The sequence below is a fragment of the Nilaparvata lugens genome, chromosome 5 (genome assembly GCF_014356525.2).
Source record: "Nilaparvata lugens isolate BPH chromosome 5, ASM1435652v1, whole genome shotgun sequence".
NCBI classification, from domain to species: Eukaryota; Metazoa; Arthropoda; class Insecta; order Hemiptera; family Delphacidae; genus Nilaparvata; species Nilaparvata lugens.
Genome location: NC_052508.1, coordinates 47,722,567 through 47,741,246, shown reverse-complemented (window position 1 = coordinate 47,741,246; position 18,680 = coordinate 47,722,567). Strand labels below are relative to the sequence as shown.

Below are 18,680 nucleotides of genomic sequence, written 5' to 3'. Positions count from 1 at the left end.
TGGAAGAATAAAAAGTATAAACTCAACCTCTTACATAATTGAACATAATCTTTTAGGTTATTTAGACAAATCAGAATAAAAAATAAAAATACTTGGACAATTTCTTGATATTCAGATTACCTCAGATTTGCTAGAGCTATGACCTTCCACTTTTGCTTTCGGAAGTGCTTAAAATAGACAATTATTCTCATATATATATTGTTTATTTTCCTGTGTGGCGAAAAATAATGTTCTCACCATGGGCAAAAATGTTTTTTCCGGCTCTCAATCTTTTCTAGTCCTCGGCCTACGGCCTCGGACTTGAAAACCGATTTCGAGCCAGAAAAGTCCCATTTTCGGCCCTAGGTGCGAAATATACTATTATAGGCCTAAGTTGAAGTATTCGTAAATTCTTGATTCGATTAATCAAAGATATACGACATCGATTAAAAATTAACCGACTATTTCTCGAAAACACCGACTATTCCGATTAGTCGATACTTATCCCTATTGATAGTCGATGGTTTCCATTATTATTTATGCAAAACACTAATTTTGAGGTTATGTCTCATATCATGCCCCAAAGCTATGAATTTTAGGTTATGGTGTGAAGGTAGTATTTTCAATAATTTAATTAAATATACTTTCAATGTTCTCACTGTAATTGAATAATTGTTGTAATTTTTAATTTTTGTTGATGTTCAATTTTCATTCTGAACAGTTGCTGTTATATTTTCCAATTTCAAAGCTTTAGATCTTTTGAATTATTCAGAAGGTTTCTTGAGTGATTGTTATTTGTTACTAACTAATACACCAGCAGCTATTTAATGGCAACAGACTTTTAAAAATTACTTATAAGGTGACACGTTCTTTGTCTAATTTCATAATTTATCATTTAGGAAAAACAATAGTCCTAAAAATAAAGTATTTAATAGTAAATAAAGAATCAAACTCAAGAAATTCCATGATAGCTAGAACGTTAAAACAACACTTGTTTATTGTAGTTATGATTTCGGAAAACTTTAGTATATTAGCACCATTGGCCACGTTGTGTGTTTTGTGTAGGCTAAGTGCCGGTTGCACAACAGCCGGTTAAATTTTAACCGTGATTAATTCCACGAGAACCAATCAGAGAAGCCGTCTTTTCAAAAACGCCATCTCTGATTGGTTCTCGTGAAATTAATCACGGTAAAAATTCAACCGGCTGTTGTGCAACCGGGCCTAAATGTTTCAATGTAAATTTTAAAAGTTTTCAATTTTCAAAATACAAAGTGGATGAGGCTGCACGGACTTCTATGTCAATTCAATTTTTCTTCCGTCTGTGACCAGTGTATATACTGGATAGACTTTGTCGATTTATAAAACACAAAAGTTCAAATATTACAGTTATCTCAAGATGGCCGATCAAAGAGACTGACAAAGTTATACCTTTATTTATACCTAAATCTGCATCCTTTACCCATATGGGATCGATGGCGTCAAAAACATAAAATACAATACACAAAAAAAAACAAAATCATACATACATACATAGTTTGCAATCTCCTCCTCATTCAAGGAATAGAGAGGCATATTGTTTGATGAAGAGATGTCATATTGTTTTAGGTTTTATCTAGGCTTATTTATATAGCCTACACAACCAAACCACATTTCCCAAGTAGAACAGGCGTTCAACTATATATTTTCTATCATTTTAAAGCTATATTACTGTACTGGCTCTGGAGTAAAAATGACCCTTTTTGCTGATGAAACTTACCTCCGTAAGTTGAGCGTGATATCATTAGAGAATGCCAGATGGAATGGAAATCGACCTAATAACTAGTACAGTCAAGATAGTCCGGAGCTATGACGCTCTAAGTAACCTATTCCGATCCAGCAAATTTATTCTTCTAAATAAACTATCCTTTCCCCGTAACTTTCATAAAAATGACAACTGATTATTGTATCATTATTTTAATAATGCATTGGCTACACCTTTTTGCCCTTTGTCAAATATTGTAATAATAATTTTATTTTGGAACCTTATTGCCGCTACATTGTCGTTGACCAGTTGTCGCTGTGTCAATGCTGCTTAAGGTGCAATTCCTAGCAGCCTCGCTACTATAACGCCTTTACCCTCTAAGGAATTGCACTTTAGGGTCTTATTTTTGAGCAGTAGATGGCCTCAGTCACCTCATCATGGATAAACTCTTCCTAAGAGTCAGCCTCCATCTCATCCTTCTCTTAAAGCCGAAAGAACCCAGCTTTCTTATCTCCTCTTGTTAAATAACCTTGCGTCAAATATTGCATCCTAAAATTTTGATGGTATAATATTTGCAGAGAACCAAACATGGAGAACTATACTAAAGGAAAAAATGTTGAACAAGAATGGACGAAAGAGACTGTTCCTGTTCCAAATTTACCAGAAAACTTCACGTGGATGCATGTAAGTATTGTCATTGAGTCCAAAGAAACTGGCACATACGAGTAGGCCTACTTATCACTGGTCACTCACATTACTTTTATCAACTGGTCAGATTTTCAAATTAAATGCTCATATTTTAAAAATGAGTTATGTTTTTTATAAGCCAATGTGAAAGTCAGAGTATAAGTTAATCACTTAAAAGGGATTAAGAAAATATTAAACTTTATAATATAATGAAATAATAATCTTTATAATATATTTCATATATTCCTCGTGTTTATACGCAAGTTGAAAGCTCTCCATATAAATTTTCTTCTTGGAACATACACATTTTCAAGCTCAGCCTATTACTCTTCTTACTAAGTTACAGGAAGACGATTCTCATGTGGTGAAAAATGAAATCAAACGAATAAAAAATTGTTCAATAAAATATTTCTATTTTTCATCGATTACGGTATGAACTAATACAAGAAAAAGCTCTTACAAATAAACTAGTATTGAATAAAAAAATCTCATTACAATATAAGCTAACCAATAATTTATTATTTTGTAGCAAACGTTTTGAAAATCAACGGAAAATTGTTAAATGATCGTAAAATAATTTATTTATCCAAAAACGTCAGTCCTTGAAAACCAATACAGTACTATGTACTGTAGGTAGAATTAAGAGTACCGTATACTAACTATAGTAATCAATATAACCAGTTTCTGATCTTATAGTTACTGTAATACTAACTATAGAATAGTTTTCTTTACTGCAGTACTAACTATAGAATAGTATTATGTTCACCTGCTCTAGTACATGGGTTTCCTACAGTTGAGTAGGTTAATTTCCGACAAAAGAAAATTTTATATTGTATTTTTTATGTTATGAATATTTTATTGATTGGTTGCGTGTTCGTATTTTAAAGGAAATAATTTTTTGTATATTACATTTGTTGTTGATTTATAATAGTAATCTGAACTACTGGACTGATTAACTAGCAATTTTGTATATAGGTTCTTAATTAACCGAGGATGGTTATGGGCCTATTTTCAATTCTTCAACATTTCATTAAGTCAAGTTTTTCAAATTTGTCAAGTTTTCAAATGGACCCTTGCGGAGCACGGGTTACCTGCTAGTAATAAATAAAGGAATAAAATGATAGTTATTCTATAACTATGGTTATAGCTACAGTATGGTTATCCTCCCCATTAGTACAGCATTGATTTCCAATACCTCACAATATTTTCAGATAGTATAGTTAGTGCATACTAGACACTAAATGACTCATTTGTTTAATGTAGGTGAAAGGAGGTAGTAAGATGTGCAATCTTCTGGAATACGCTCTGAAAGCCTTCAAGGAGAGTGGAGCCATTCTGTGGACTGGTAGCGGGCCCGCTGTTGGCAAAACTGTCAGTTGTGCCGAAATCATGAAGAAACGTTGCAAACACCTGCACCAGATCAACAAAATATGCTACACCAAGTAAGTAATGCTAGTGCTTGTATATATTACATGGAGAATTGCAGGGAAACGGGACATTTTGAAACACTGCTTCGCAGCACTGTAGAGTCGGCAATTTTTCTAAATTTTTTACAATTGATGTGAACGCATTGCAGTCTAGTAATCATGGATCTGGTGTGTGTGACGACTTTCTTATACATGGAACTATTGAAGAAATCTTTTGTCAATAAATAGTTGGAAGAACTAACATTTTTATATTTTGAAAATTGATCTCACATTTATTGTAACACGTGCAATGGTCATGATAGCATTTTATGAAAATGGTGTTATAAGTGCCGCACACAAAATATCTTGACAGCATAACCATATTTGAAGTCATGAAGTTGTCCCTTTGATAATATCTTGAAGACAACATGCACCTTACATGTCTTGCAAAAATCAATGGACTGGAGGACATTTTTTAAGGTTGTGCAAAGGCTAAAAATAAACTTTCTACTCGTGATATTTTTCAAAGTTTTTTCGATTTGTATATCATTAAGCTATCAAAATAAAAAAGTTTTCTCAGGAAAATATTTTTTTTCTGATCATTACTTTTTGAGATATGAGCGTCTAAAGTTTAAATTTTTGGGACAGAACATTTCAAATTCGGTGAGAGATAAAACCATGAGATTTAGAAGATAGATTCTTCATGGTATTGTTGATTTATTAAAACAAACATTTTCTGAAAATATCAATTTTTAAGATAGTTATTTAATTTACTAAAAATAACCAAAAATAGCTTTTGATTGAGTTATTTTTGGTAAATTGAATAACTTTTTCAAAAATTGATATTTTCAGAAAATTTTTGTTCTACTAAATCAACAATACCATGAAGAATCCATCCTCTAAATCTCATGGATTTATAACTTACCGAATTTGAAGTCTTCTGTCCCAAAAATTCAAACTTCAGGTGCTCATATCTCGAAAAGTAATGATCGAAAAAAAAATATTTTCCTGAGATAACTTCTTCATTTGATAGCTTGATGATATAAAAATCGTAAAACTTTGAAAAATATCACGAGTAGGAAGTTTATTTAGCCTTTGCACAGCCTTAAAACGAAATCACACTATTTCCCAAGATTTGCTGCACTGCCATTTGAAAGTTCTCATTTTTCCTCAGGTTCATAGTAAAAACTAAACTAGTTGGAAATTTTTCGTTTTGTTAAAATATGAATATTCAATTCATTTCTGATCCAATTTCAACACCCATAATATTTTATAACAGAACCAAATAATTCGACTGCCTGAATTTGACCATATTTTACAAAAAACCTAGTTAGTGGATAGTTTAACCCAGTTGGAAATTAAAAATTATTTGATTCAGTGTCATTGATTCCAACAAGGTTCTAAAATGTGCTTATTTGATATAGAGTTGAAGAATACTGGACACCACTGCAAGAGGATCTTGAAGAACTTGTTGTAACCAGAGAACTTCCCACGATCCACATTCTTTTGTCGAAAGAACCCTTGGACAAGGAAGAACCTGGGTAAAGTACTTCACAAAAATTTAAACTTGATTTTACTCATGGATTTTTCATTTCTCACATATTATTAATACATATAGATACTAAAACCATGTTAATGATTGTAAAAGACGATGTTAATAAAGTAAGAGCAACTATGATGTCTCTAAAAAAACAATGCATCATCAGGTTGGGATGAATATTGTCTTCTGATCTGATACTATTTTGCTTAGAAAAAGTTGCATGTCCTCTGACATTTCTTATAAACCATTCTTTTTCAAATGGTAGCTTCGTAGAAAAACTTGTATATACAATAGTCAGTCAACCCATTGTTTAAAAAAGAGGGACATACATGCTGTTCAGAAACTACATACCAATTTCACTAGTATCGGTACGGTCAAAAATTTTTGAATAAATAATACCTCCATAGTCTTACATAATATTTTATCAACAAATCAGAGGCAATCAACATCTCTCAACATGGTTTTGTACAGGGTAAATCTACGGAGTGAGCTATTTTTGAATTCACAACCGTGGTTTTGGAGGCTTTAGATGTATTGCAGATGGCAATAGGCGTCTTCTATGATCTCTCCAGAGCATTCGACTACTCTGATCACCCTTGATAAGAAAGCTCAAACATTATTGAATAAGAGAAGTAGCTGCAAAGTGAATAGACTCCTTTATCACTGGACGAAAGCAAACAGACAACATTTCAAAAAAAGGTTTTTGCCTTTCATCCGCCTAATCATGACTTAACATAAACAGGGAGGCACCACAGGTTTGTATACTATCTCCTACTGCTGCTGTACATAAACGTCCTAAAATGTGGGAGTGACCAAGCTGAGCTATGTATGCATGCAGAATACGTTACATTGCTGGCAATAATCAAAATTATTTTATCTCAAATTTGATCAAGGAACTCCTGGATCAAAGCAAATGGCCTTTTAAATCCTGCAAAACAACCGCTGTAAATTTCTTATCATCCTCACGGAATAGGAGACCATTGAGATTCTCAACTGAATGCTTTTCAATTTACAAATACTGACGGGTTTTAAATTAAGATTAAGACACCCATGTAGAGACATTTTCAGGGGTCATAAAATGCTCGATGTTTTCTCAATTTTCACTCTCAATTTTTTTCATGTTGACTACAGTATTTGGTTATGAGATCACACATCACTGCTTTGCTATCAATTTTTGGTCCTGGAATAGTTAGTTATTCGATTTTTTTCAATTTCGAAGCTTGACATAAGAAATAGAAAAAAACGAATGTACCAAAGAAAACAATGGATCGAAAACTTGAGAAATATTGCACTTATTTGAAAAATTTTAAGACATAAATTCACAAACCTACTTACTAGAAAATAAATAATAACAAAAAGTTGATTAATATCAAGCGTACTTTTGAATATGAATCTGGAGTTATGTGCTTGTGCTAATGTAAACAATAATAAAACTCTCATGAAATTTGAGCGAATTTTGAAAATGAATGTGGCTTTCAGCTACCAGGCGCCGAACGTGAAGAACGCATTCTGGTCTAGCTCAGCCAGCCATGCCAAGAGAAGCGGTGCTCTGAAGAAACAGCGCCAAGAGCGGAGGGTCGATTCGCACACTTTCGACGAACTTGGACTTCGGTCAAACAACAATCGGCAAAAGAAAGGCGCATCAGGTGGGGGTGCCCGAGCCACTTTCCATAGGAGACAAAACGACGCTAAGCAGCAAGCCTCCGCTGCTCCGACAAGCGCCGATTAATAAGAGTGCTGACCGTTCCTAATACTAAACAGCAAGTTGTTGAGAACTGAACTTTTGAAATCGGTCAACTGCTGACCGTTCCAAAATAATGTATTTTCTTTGAAGCCCTTAATTGTACAGAATTTAGCATAAGGAGAAAAAAGTTAGGGGGATGTAATTTTACTTACTGATATGTACTTCATCTGTATATTTGTTGAGTTTAAGAGTCCCAAAATCTTACGCCATGTCAATCTTTTGTCAACTTATCTTAATCGGACCATAGATTGTAACACTGGAGGTTTTGAAGAAATTTTTGTTTCTAGTTGTGGTGAAAAGTGAGTGAGAAAACATTTTAAAGCATGTACATAAACTCAAATAGTGGAGAAATATTAACATAATAAATATTGTAAGTAGTTATCTTTAGAGAATTTCTGGTGAACTGTTCAGCATGAATTGAAAAGTTTACCAGTTTTAAGAAGAATGTGTTAGCTTGTAGTGGCTCTATCCATGTACTTCAACTCGGAAATTGATGATTTATTAACAATAAAAGATAGAGGTACTAGAGATATGAATTTGTCAAATTATTTACAAGACTATTTGAGAATTCATCATGACCCTCCCTCTTTCATTCTTCAGTGACCCAATACAACATTTTTAAACCTCAGCTGAGCCTATGTACCAAATTTGAACATTTTTTGCCAAATAGTTCTTGAAAAAGCTGAAAAAACGCAGTTGAGCGTATCTTTGGATTTTTTTCAAATCCGTTCTTAGTGCGTCTCTAGAAGGCCAACTGATCATACATGTCAAATTTGAACTTATTTTCTTCAGTTGATTTTTAGTTTGTTGTCACTACTGCCCTTTAACCGTGCTAAAACCGGCTTTCACTTTATTCGATGGAGTGATTTCAATCATGAAAAGAGAAGTAGACTCCAGCTGCTTATGAAGGAAGTTTCAATACTTTGAGGCATATTCGTGATTACGAAAAATGAGATAATGTTCACACATTTCTAAAATTCAACAATATTATCCTTGTTTCTTAATCAAAAAATTATAATAATATCATCTTTTGTACAGTATTAGCAAAGCATCTCTTTGGTCGAATTCAAATTTTTGTCAAATTTAATAGATTATGTTGAAATGCTCAAAACCCACAAATGAAATTCTACTCCAAAAATAGCATTCAGTATTTTACTCTTCCTTCAGGTTCGTCTCACACAAAGTCCAGTCCAAAAACATTCAACCAATCAAATGCCCAACATTTTCTTTCAACCAATCAATCAAAAGCTTGATTCGCTTGACAGAGAGCTTGTACACAAGCTCAAGGAGTTTTTCATTTTTGTTCATCTGTGTGACGAGACTAAATCAGTAATAGTCTCAGAAGATTCTCTCAACATTAAAAAATGAGAAAGGCGTAAAGGCATAAATGAAAGAAAATATAAGTGGGATTTGTTTATTAATTTATATAATACAAAAATATTGCTTTTAGGAATTAATCAGAACTTACTTCTACTAATTACAATTCATCACTAGGTAACTGCAAAATTCAAACTGTTATGACAGCATAAATTTTGATATTAATCTTGATAAATAGTTACCGTATCACATTAAAATAAATTATTGTAAAAGAGGTATCTAAATAATTCTACGTGAGGTGTAATTACCTTAAAATGATATATTAATATACATATACTGTATATTAATATACAGTAAACAGTAAAAACCATGAGGTCCATCAAATTATTCTAAAACATAAAATTAAAAGAATATATTACAAAGTGAAGTCTGTGAAGACTTAATGTAAATTTTGAATACATTCCACAAAAATATAAATTGAATAGAACAAAAACCATTAATTTGAAACAGCAGTAGCATAATATTATGATTCCATAAAAGTGTATGAAAATTCCTTATAATTTAAAAAATGTTTTTATTAGTACCATATTATTATTATTATTATTATTATTTATCTTACCTAAAACTATATTATGATTAATAAACAACTCAGTTAGAATTCCAGAGAAAGGATGGTATTAATCCATGTTACACATTTCATAAAATATGAAGATTTCATGATAAATTTTCCACCCAATTAACTGGAGTGCTTCAATTACATTTCTGAAAAGAGAAAACTGATAATATTTTCCTGTTGTCAAAACCTTACAATTAATCATCTCAAATAGAAGGATTGATATGTGATGATAAATTTGAGGTTTGGAAGTTTCAGATATCGATTCAAAATGAAACCATATTAATTAGATATTGAATTAAATCACACTTTTACACTGATGGATATCCAGTCTGGGTAGCCTAAGACAAACGAACGGTAACAAAAAACGAATGTCTTGAGTGAAATGGTTGTATCACTGATTTTAGTATAAATAGGTATGTGTGTATCTAAAGCAGAGCATGTAATGTAGCAGTGAAGAATGGATTTAAAAGTTCTTATGTGCTCTTAGTGATGCTTATATTTTGACCAAAACCAATAAAATTAATAATTCAACTAAAGGCAGGCACAACAATAGCAATTAGCAAAGTAGCATTATTAAAATTTTCAACTTGTTCATAATTTTTTTTTCAGAAAATATTTATTTTGCTAGACCTACGACTGTATGACTGATATTTTACACTTGTTCATTAATGTTTTGTACAAGAAGCATCACTTTACTACGAGTTAATGATGCATAATATGAAACTATATGGGAATTTTGCAATAGACAAACAAGCTGGTATTTATTCCATATAGAATTCAAGTATAATGTAAATCGCATAATTGAGTCATATAAGTTTCCATGTCGCTATGAAAACTTACCTCAACGCAGGTATAAAGAATACACAAATATTAGAATGTAGAGTTTGACAGATTAGCCATTCAAGATGGAATCAGACGTACACACAAACACAAAATTCATGCAACATTAAATAATTGAATAGCAGTCATCAATGTTTTTGCTACAATGCTTGTCATACTATCGATGTCTAGGTTCAAGATCTATTGATCTTATTCAATTGTCATTATTGAGCTGCAATGCTTGGTCAACGCTTTACAAAACAATTCAATTTCCTATTTTATTTGAAAAAATACGAAGTGGATTGGCATACATCGAAAAATAACTGTTCCCAAGTCGAAAACAATGTAATTATTAACGAATTATCAATATCATTATCAATATGTGTAAAACTATTGAAACCCTGAATACCTTTCAAAGGCTAATTATTCTGATAATCCAGAACTTAATGTAACCTATCAGGTTTTTTCATTTACATGTTTCACAACTTTATTTATATACTACTTGTTCTTGTAGAATTTTATAAATATTTTCTCAGGGTTTAGTTTATTATACTATATACTCGGCAAACTCGTCACATAACTTCTACCCTGGATTGTCTCTCATTAGTAGGTCTTCCAATCTTAGTGAAAGAGAATCCAGGAAGAAGTCATGTGGTGCGGAGAACCTACTCAAGATAGCAATTGATAATTCACATTTACCATAAAAGTTCTAAGGTCTAAGTATGGTGGGTGTTTTGACTGGATTACGGCTGACAACTCCTGTTTTACTACGAGCCAAATTCAGAGGCGTTGACTTAACTGAAAATAAAATCCCAACATGAAATAGAAATTAGTAACTGCGGTAGCATGAAACCCAAAATTAGAAAGCATTTAGCATCATCAGCACAATTAAAGCCTATATTTCATGCTAAGAAACAAATATTACTAATAGATGAAAGCAAAAACCATTTTTCATATACTAGAAGCAAGTCAATTAAAATGATAAAAATTAATATTATTAATGCATGCACATTCATGTTTCAATGTTATTACTGGACAATTACTCTACAATTACCTACACATCAAATAGGGAAACGCTAAAGCTCAAATATAAATGTATAATACCCTAATCTTGAGTGATTCTCTATCAAATTATTGGTTTTTTTCAAGAAAATTGAATAATTTAATCAAAATATAAATTGATCTAATCAAACTTAATTGGATAATATAATTATATATATAAGCGTATGGTGTCGCAGTGGTTAGGGCAACAAAAGTCAAGTGTAAAAAAATAGAGCCTATCAATTTGGATTTGTCATAATATAAAATATAATTGGATAATAAGTGCTAGTTACTCACTAAGCTTGGGTTTTTGAAAGGGCAAGTTAGTACTTTCTATGGCACGAACATTCACAGGCTTCAGAGAAAGAGTTTTTCTGGCTGTCGGAAGTGGCTTTTTGAAAACCTTCTGGATAGCTTGATTCTCCTTATTGATTCCCAGGCCAGTATTTAATTTTAGAGCCGCTTTCTTGTTCGAAATGATGAATGTTTTCTCTGAAAAGGAATATATAATAATTGAGCACAGAGTATTGTAAAGACTGACAAGTCACCTTGTTACGAGAAATAATGTAATTCAACAAAATAGCTGCTTAATTTTGAATGAATCTATCATCTCTTTTAATATTCTTACCAAAAGAAAATCCGAATTTGTTCTGGAATATCTTGTTCACAGCAACGGTCTTGAGTAGGCCTAATCAACAGTTTGCGGGAGATTTGTTCATTCTTCTACAATTCAATTTTTTCAACCATTTCCTGAATAAAGACAATGATGAAATTATTACATTTTTCACCAATTTTTATACTATTTTATGTAGATGCAGGTACTAATTAAAAATTAGTATTCTAATATAGTTGAGCGAACTATATTAAAAAAAAAACGCTCAATAATCCTTGTAACTGACAGATTTTCTATTTACTGGATTTTCTTACGTCAATCGAACTTTATCGCCAAAGTCGAAACTAATCCAATAGTTGAAACCAAATTCATATTGGGGAAAAATACAGAATTGCTGTTCAACCTACTTGTTTAGAACAAGTCATTGCCGTTGTTTAATGTTCATTAAAAAATAATAGTTTTCCATAAGTCCATAACTGAGGTGGAAGGATGCCCGCTTTCGCTTCTGCCTTTTTCTTTGTATTTAGCAATGCTCCACCTTCTATCATGTACTCAGTTATATGAAATGGAAATGAATTTAGGTCAAAACTAATAAATCTTACGTTCTCTTATTATTTAATTATTTACCTTTCATTATCCGTTTTCCGATAGACGCTGGCTTCTTCACTGAATCCTTGTTCGAGTCCAATGTTATAGTTTCATTGAGACTTGCAGACGGTTGTTCTACACAGAAAGTGGTGGAACAGATTTCCTTAATTTCTTTCTCGTCAATTGATGCTATTCTATCGTCTGTTTCCATTTTTGTTGGAGTGCTAAACACTTTTGTTTCTGATGATTTATTCTCACAACTAGAGGTTGGCGTCACTTCTTCACAGACGTCCTTTGAGAAATCCTCACTAATAATCGCCGGGGCTGCATCTTTATCATCTTCTTCATCCTGCAAGAAAATAAATAATTTATTCTGAGATTCATTCAAACTGAAACTCTAACAAAACCTATTGTCGTTACCGTACTATAATGATGGTTAGAAAAATCAAATGCTACTTTCAGAATGTAACAGCCATAAAGAGAAAGAAATTAAGGTCATTTTAAGAAATATTATTTTGAAAAAGCTTTTAAAGAATACAAATATTTTTTTAGATAATTATTTTCGTAGGATTAATTAATAAAAAATGATAATATTCATAAACATAAAATAGCAGACTGAATCATATCGGTTATATTGCACATATAAATTTGTGTCTATTCAGCCTGCAACCGGTTACAGAAAATTCATACATTTGTTGCTATTCTTAGTCATTATTTTTATAAAGATGATCGGCTGAAATTCCCTAAAACAAAATTTTTAATTGTAGCAATAATTTTAATAAATCAGAAAACTCCCTAAATCAGAATCGGCTGAAATTCCCTAAAACAAAATTTTGAATTATAACAATAATTTTGATAAATCAGGAAACTAGTGATTGCATTGAATCAATTTAAAAGACTCTTCAACAAAAAAACTCCATCTTTTAAGCTTGAATAAATTCCAAGTACGTAAAGTGCACATTGAAGAGTTCGTTCGTTCGTTCAGTTATAGCATCTATAGAACTGATTTTAGGCAAGTTGTAAATTTTATTAATTGAAGGAGATATTACCAAGTAATAAGTTGACAGAAGTTACCAAGATAACAGAAAATTACAATAAAACAAATTGTAAACTTACAAGCGTTAGCGAAATTGGTTTCTTCTTTGTAGTTTTATCTTTGAAAGATAAAAGATGGTCAATTTTTGTCTCAAAATTTGTAATATTAACGATGTGACCACTGGTGGAATCGGACTCTTCTTCTTCATCATTGTCCAGCCACCTAATGGTTTTCATGCCCTCGATAATATTTCTGGAGCACTACAACAAAAGTATTACGAAACAATAAATTACAAATATACAATATTTCATAAACACGAGATAACAGACTGAATTCTTATTGGTACCGGTAATCATATTTTGCATATTGATAGATTACATTTTTAAATTTATGCTCCGACTAAGAGTATATCTATAAAAAAATATTAATATACAAATCACATTTTTTATTTGAATTTCATTTAAATTTAGATTAATCAGTAGATCAACATAATTACCTTACCGTTTATAAACTTATATTACCAAATGTACCTTATATAGGTCCAGGACAAGGGAAATATATAAATATGATTCTAACTGATTAAGGGATCAGATATTGATCTTTCCAATAAAATTTATAATTAATTAGTCTGGCTCCTGATGTAGACAAGGCTCTCCCTGTACGCAACAGTGCCTGTTGTAAAAGTTGGAAAGTCACTATGAAAATAATTACAATAATTATTGATGAGTGCATACGCACTAACTAGACAGTAGAACTCTAGAAATCGTACAATACAGACAAATTTGTGTTATCATCTCTAATGGTCATGTATACATGTAACAACTAAAGCCGTGTCCACACTGAACAAATGTTCGACAAACAGGTTTGTTGAAAAAGTTTGGGCAAGTTTTATTATGTTTGGCAAACAATGTTTGCCCGTGGCCAGTGTGGACGCGACACCAAACAAAATATTAATTTGTAAGTGGGAAGAACAGGTTTTATGTTTTTCAGCTGTCAACACTGAAAATGTTTAGAAAAACAGTAATTTTTTGTTTGACAAACAATGATTGTCCAAACTTTTTAAAATGTTTGTCCCTGAGGTCCTCAACAAACATGCTTGCCAAACATTTGTTTTGTGTGGACACGGCTTAAGTAATAGCCAAATGCATTTAGATGGTAAACTCACTTGATAAGTCGATTCCATTTTGTCTGTGATCCAATTCATTCCTGACAGGATATTGTAGAACTCGGTGAAAGATTCAAACAGAGTTTTGATAGACTGAAGATTTGTTGAACTATCTTTTTGATCAATCATGAAAGCTTTTTTCATGTAATCCAGTTTCACTTCGGTTAGAATTCTATTCAACTTTTCATCTCTCATTTCGAATTCTTTGGCCATATCTTGAATGACTCTGGCCTCTTCCATTTCAATGAACAGCTTTTGCAGTTTCTCATCACTGCTTTTCTGGCGTCTGCTCTGTTCAGCCTGCGCAGAAACCATTGCCTCCATTCGCGCATCGTATTGTCTCAGCGACTCTTCCACCTTTTCAATTCCCTGAAAAAATAACTTTCTATTGTGAAATGAACGGAATTTGAGTGGATAAAATATTAAAAAGATAGTACTAAACATAGTGGATACTAATATTAAACACATACTCATATTAATAATATAAATTTTCATAGAGTATTTGGCTCTCTCATGAAACTTGTTAAATCATGCGCCTCCTGCTTTGTTAAATCACTTATAATTTTAACATTACAGTTTTTTCTTTTATTCATCAAAACTAAATTGCATTTATATTATTATGTATTGTCATGCTTTAATAGGTTTCTCTAGAGCATAGACCTATCATGTGAATGAATAAATCACTCATTTATTCATAGACAAAAACACATAGACCTATCATGTGAATGAATAAATCACTCATTTATTCATAGACAAAAACACATAGACCTATCATGTGAATGAATAAATCACTCATTTATTCATAGACAAAAACACATAGACCTATCATGTGAATGAATAAATCACTCATTTATTCATAGACAAAAACACATAGACCTATCATGTGAATGAATAAATCACTCATTTATTGATAGACAAAAACACATAGACCTATCATGTGAATGAATAAATCACTCATTTATTCATAGACAAAAACACATAGACCTATCATGTGAATGAATAAATCACTCATTTATTCATAGACAAAAACACATAGACCTATCATTTGAATAAATAAATGAGTGATTTATTCATTGACAAAAACACCTAGTCAAATGAATTCAATGAATAAATATGTAAATTAATGCACTAAAGCTTTTATTTTATAATGGATGAATATAGTAGTATGAAGTCATTCTTGGGGCTTAAAGCTATCTTGAGAATAAAACATTTTCTAAATTTTGAAATTGTTTTTTTTTTTCAGAGAAATTGCCCATCCTCCATATATCCTCAATATACATAAAACGGATCGGAATCTCACAACATTGATTAACTAACAAGTTTGATTTTTTTATATGTTACGGTTTCTATTTAGTGAAGCCATCATCAAGCATTATTAAATATACATACCTGAGCTTGACTTCCAGGTGTTTCCTTGAGCAAATTTGCCATGAACAATTTCCGTTTTTTCCTCAAGGCGAGAAGCTTTTGGTTACACTCCAACGTGAGAATACTTTTCATAATTTCGATTCTTTCATCGAAGATCTCATCTAGAGCTCGGCACCAGACAGATAAGTCAGAGTTTGGAGGAAACGATCGTGACGATGAGTATGCTTTGGTTTGGCTTTTGAGTAGAACGATTTCCTTCTTCAGCTCCTCCACCATCTTTACGTAATGCCCCACATCCAGGTCTACTGACATCGCATTCCTCGTCACCTGAACAAATGAACAGTTTAAATCCTTGTAGGAAACAGAAAGTTGCTGTGTTGATTATAATTGATAGTGATTATATTAAAATAAGTTATCAATAGAAGCGAGGCTTGTTCAATTACTTTATTACACTTTTGTTAACAAATTCTCAAAATAAAACTTGAAGCCCCAAGTTGGATTGAAATATGACGTACATTGTATACACCTTTTAACTTCTAAATATTGTAAATTGGCGATTATGATACCGAATTGATAGATTTTATTCCACGATTATACCAATAAATATTTCAGAGATATTAAAAATAAAATACTGTATTCAATTACAGGCAGCTATTTTAAAGAAAAATTTCCGTCTCAAAGTTCAACATAATAATCGATGAAATAGGTTTTCGTGTATCAATAGAATGAATGAATTGGCTTAATTTAGCGCTAAAAACAATAAACAGACTCCTAAATAAAATTCTGAATTCAATTTATAATAATACTCATTATTATTATCAATCCGACGATTTCTCTTGTTTTAATATACAAGAACTATTCGAAGTACCTATATTCTCGTTTACTATGAAATTGTTAAAATACTATATTTGTTCGCGAACAACGCACCCCTGTGTAAGACGCGCACCCCAAAAACGAGGGTAAGTTTTTATGAAAAGATATAGGTGATATTAAAACTTTTATCGAAAACTTAATTACTGAATGATAAAACGTGAATTACCGTACTTAGAAGTAAAATAAACCACTAAAACAGATAACATCGACGGTATGATCAATATAAGACCCATCGTTGACATACAGGCATTGGAAAAAACCGCGTATGACGTGCACTAAAGAATTTTGCGTTGTATTTTTAGAAAAAAGGTGCGCCTGGTATGTGAACAAATACGGTAACTTTTCAATGTGAATTGAATTGGATGTAAACTTGCCTTTGTTTTTATGTTTTTGGCCCGAGTAGCATACTTGAGAGTGTTGTAAGTATCTTCATACGAAGTCACTGAAGGACTGACATTGGCAATCATAATTGTATGACAGTTTCCGCCAAGGGAATCTTTCAGAAGTCGAGTCAGTTTTGAGTCTCTGTAGGGAATGTGCTTTAAACCATCAGCTAAGTTGCATATGCAGTTACCTGAAATTTAAAAAATTAGTACACTTCATGTAGAATATGATGACTGGAAGCTTGCTGATTTTCTACTTGTATCTATTTTTATAACTTTAAATATTCAATTTGAATTTAACAAAAATAATAATATTGTGCAAAATTAATTTAATTAATTATAATACATTGAAGTAACTTTATTTAATGCAATATGTTTGATAGATAGAATATTTCAATGTGAGAGCATAATATCTGCAGCATTCCAATGCGATCACGAATGAGAATGGCCTAGAATGGTGCATGCCACACATGTCCATCATCAGTTCCGTTCCAATACCACCCCTCCACCATACACAAATCAGATATAGTAGGATCAGAACGCTATAGCTTATGACAGAGTCAATTACTACCTATCAATTATGGAGAAATTGAAGATACATGAAGTACAAATCGATGAGCAGATAAGCAAAGTACAAATGTGAATTAGTAAATTATCTGATTCACAATATGTGGAATTCAATATTACGTTAAATTATACTGATTTATTATTAGATCTTAACAATATTATGAAATTACTGTATAATAGTTATTTCAATTATCCAATGAAAGCTGTATAAATAGAACTAAGGACTTCTGCTATTGCAAATATTGACTGAAGAATTTAAGTAGCAGAAGGAAATTTCAAGAATGAAAGCATGTTTTTTCGGTCAGTATCAGAAGTCCTTATAGTCCAGTCACTATATACATTGGTGCAATTTATATTGTAGTTCTAATTTTCTAATATATTATTTGGGTACAAAGGAGAAGTCCAGAACCAATTTCTTCATGCAAAATTTCCTTGTGCTAGATACAGGGTGGCCCAAAAACCTCGTATTTTCGGCTCATTTTTCAGTTTTAACCTATTCTGCCACATCTCGTGATCGGACAGAAAAAATTGCTTCCGCATTTTTTATAGATTATGAAATTCTGAATAAAATGAGATCATTCGGAACTCTATCTCCATTGAGGACTGAGTTATGATTTTTCAAAAATGAGTGAAATTTGAAGAAAAAAATCAATTTTGATGAATTTTAGTTTTTGATCAACAATATCTTCCGATTGTTACCATTTAGATGTATAATTCAAAATCCCTCTGGGCGTATTTTTGTGCTCTACAATCTGAGATCAGGTACAGCACTCTATCTCATATAGATTTCCAGGTACACCTGACAACAATGCTCCTTGTAATGTGAAAAACACCTCATTTTCAGCTTCAACCTTCATCACCAACTACATAGTCTTCACATTGATATTTCGCACAATGACATAAGTTCATGAGATTATGTTCTATGAGAATCACCCGTTAGATGCACTTCATTTCAGTATTTCCTAGTGGAGAGGCGCGCTCAAGGACACCTCAAGGATCAAAATTTCAAACACGTATAACTTCTGATACAATGCTCAGATTTCATCGTACTACACGTCATTCTTCTCGGCTCGCCAAGGCGGTCCAAAATCATGCATCATAAGTCAAATTCGGTCGAAAAGTGGAAAATTTATTGTTGAGTGTACTAAAGCCCATATTCCAATACACAAAAAATGGCCAATTTCTATATTCTATAAT

The 18,680-nt window shown here is 31.9% G+C and overlaps 2 protein-coding genes across 4 annotated transcripts; one reads left to right on the top strand and one right to left on the bottom strand.

Moving 5' to 3' along the window:
* Positions 1-513: 513 nt before the first annotated feature.
* LOC120348851 (ribonuclease P protein subunit p25-like protein) lies at positions 514-7,633 on the top strand. Of its 2 annotated transcripts, none has more exons than XM_039428480.1 (5): positions 514-592; positions 2,299-2,404; positions 3,671-3,849; positions 5,238-5,354; positions 6,833-7,633. In XM_039428480.1, exons 2-5 carry the CDS (start codon positions 2,309-2,311, stop codon positions 7,080-7,082), a joined length of 642 nt encoding a protein of 213 aa, XP_039284414.1. In that variant the 5' UTR covers positions 514-592; positions 2,299-2,308; the 3' UTR covers positions 7,083-7,633. The 2 variants fall into 2 exon arrangements, with proteins under 2 accessions (XP_039284414.1, XP_039284415.1); XM_039428481.1 differs by having other exon boundaries at positions 536-838.
* Positions 7,634-9,078: 1,445 nt separating this feature from the next.
* Positions 9,079-17,116, bottom strand: LOC120351393 (kinesin-like protein KIF18A). Of its 2 annotated transcripts, XM_039428478.1 has the most exons (7): positions 16,908-17,116; positions 15,682-15,987; positions 14,293-14,661; positions 13,208-13,387; positions 12,131-12,440; positions 11,188-11,382; positions 9,079-10,647 (listed from the first exon to the last, which is right to left on the bottom strand). In XM_039428478.1, exons 1-7 carry the CDS (start codon positions 16,998-17,000, stop codon positions 10,559-10,561), a joined length of 1,542 nt encoding a protein of 513 aa, XP_039284412.1. In that variant the 5' UTR covers positions 17,001-17,116; the 3' UTR covers positions 9,079-10,558. The 2 variants fall into 2 exon arrangements, with proteins under 2 accessions (XP_039284412.1, XP_039284413.1); XM_039428479.1 differs by lacking the exons at positions 9,079-10,647; positions 11,188-11,382 and adding an exon at positions 11,519-11,640.
* Positions 17,117-18,680: the final 1,564 nt, after the last annotated feature.